Source organism: Budorcas taxicolor, chromosome 21 (genome assembly GCF_023091745.1).
Source record: "Budorcas taxicolor isolate Tak-1 chromosome 21, Takin1.1, whole genome shotgun sequence".
NCBI lineage: Eukaryota > Metazoa > Chordata > Mammalia > Artiodactyla > Bovidae > Budorcas > Budorcas taxicolor.
In genome coordinates this window covers 31,848,265-31,849,899 of record NC_068930.1, presented here as the reverse complement: position 1 = coordinate 31,849,899, position 1,635 = coordinate 31,848,265, and the positions used below count along the sequence as shown (strand labels likewise).

General features: G+C 46.2%; 1 protein-coding gene across 1 annotated transcript; it reads left to right on the top strand.

Moving 5' to 3' along the window:
• The first annotated feature begins 349 nt into the window (after positions 1 to 349).
• On the top strand, positions 350 to 1,032 carry LOC128066671 (ubiquitin-conjugating enzyme E2 E1-like). The gene is given in 2 exon segments (XM_052659755.1): positions 350 to 844; positions 847 to 1,032. Coding segments are annotated over 2 exon segments (576 nt in total). The 5' UTR covers positions 350 to 402; the 3' UTR covers positions 981 to 1,032.
• Positions 1,033 to 1,635: the final 603 nt, after the last annotated feature.

Here is a 1,635-nt window from a genome sequence, read left to right as displayed (position 1 = left end):
GCCATAACACAGGTGCTGAAGGGCCCTTAATAGTCACAAGTCCAACAGGGCTTTAAATGACACCTGCCCTCAAGAAATGTCTGGGGAAAATCATTGCAAAAGAATTCCAAACAGGGCCAAGTTTCAAGAAGCCACTTTCAAGAGGTAAATTGTATTCACAAGGTGTTAAATAATAAAAGCACATGGGAAGATACTCCACATCAATAATTATTAAATCAATGCCAATCAAAACTTCAATAAGATTGCCTGTTTAATAGTTGCTGCTGCTGCACTTCCGCTTCTCTCCTGGCGAGAGAGAGACACGAGTGGCCAGGCCCAGCCGCAGCCGCAGCAGCCGCGGCGGCACGGAGCAGCCAGACACAAAGAGAGGGGCTGTTTGCGGGGTGGGGCGGGGGGTTCGCTATGTCGGATGACGATTCGAGGGCCAGCACCAGCTCCTCCTCGTCTTCGTCCTCCAACCAGCAAATTGAGAAAGAAGCAAACACCCCCAAGAAGAAGGAGAGCAAAGTCAGCATGAGCAAAAACTCCAAACTCCTCTCCACCAGCGCCAAGAGGATGCAGAAGGAGCTGGCGGACATCACTCTAGACCCTCCGCCCAACTGCAGCGCTGGCCCCAAAGGCGACAACATCTACGAGTGGAGGTCCGCCATCCTCGGGCCCCCGGGCTCCGTGTACGAGGGCGGCGTGTTCTTCCTCGATATCACCTTCACACCGGAGTACCCCTTCAAGCCTCCGAAGGTTACATTTCGGACAAGAATCTATCACTGTAATATTAACAGTCAAGGAGTTACTTGCTTGGACATTTTGAAAGATAATTGGAGCCCAGCACTAACCATTTCTAAAGTCCTTCTATCTGCTCACTTCTCACAGACTGTAATCCTGCCGACCCCTTGGTGGGAAGTATCGCCACTCAGTATATGACCAACAGGGCAGAGCACGACAGGATGGCCAGACAGTGGACCAAGAGATATGCCACGTAAACTGGGCTCCACAGTCCTTCACAGCATTTGTCTGTCACAGAGAGAGCTGCTTATGATTTTGAAGGGGTGGGGGAGGGTGGGTGTTGGTAAAGAGTAGGGTATTTCTATAACAGATATTATTCAGTCTTATTTCCTAAGATTTTGTTGTAACTTAAGGTATCTTGCTGCAGTAGACAGAATTGGTAATAGCAACTTCTAAAACCTGTCATTAGTTCTGCAATGTTAGCTGAGGTGCAGCACAGAGAAGACTAGGCATTTGGGTTCAGTTGCTTGTAGACTGTAAATTTAAAACAGCTTAATTTCGTACAGGTTACACATGGACATTTATGTAAAGTCCTTCCAAGACTACACACTTTTTTGTCTTGAAAAATAGGAATTTGTTTTCCCTCCTTGAAAGGGAACATTGATATTTAACAGCTTTTAGAGACTGTCATCTCATATATAAAATGGACACGTGGCTATAAGACACCAATATAGAAAATGAGTAGTTATGTATTTTATTTTATATACCAATCTACTTTATTGTGGAGAGAGAGAGGTTTGAATCAGGACTTCTGAAAACCTGTAGTAAAATACCTTAAGCTGTTAGCTGTCCGGCGTGGAGCAGGGTTGCTCAGTGGATTGGCTCTATGTTGTGGACTACTCAAGTCTGCAC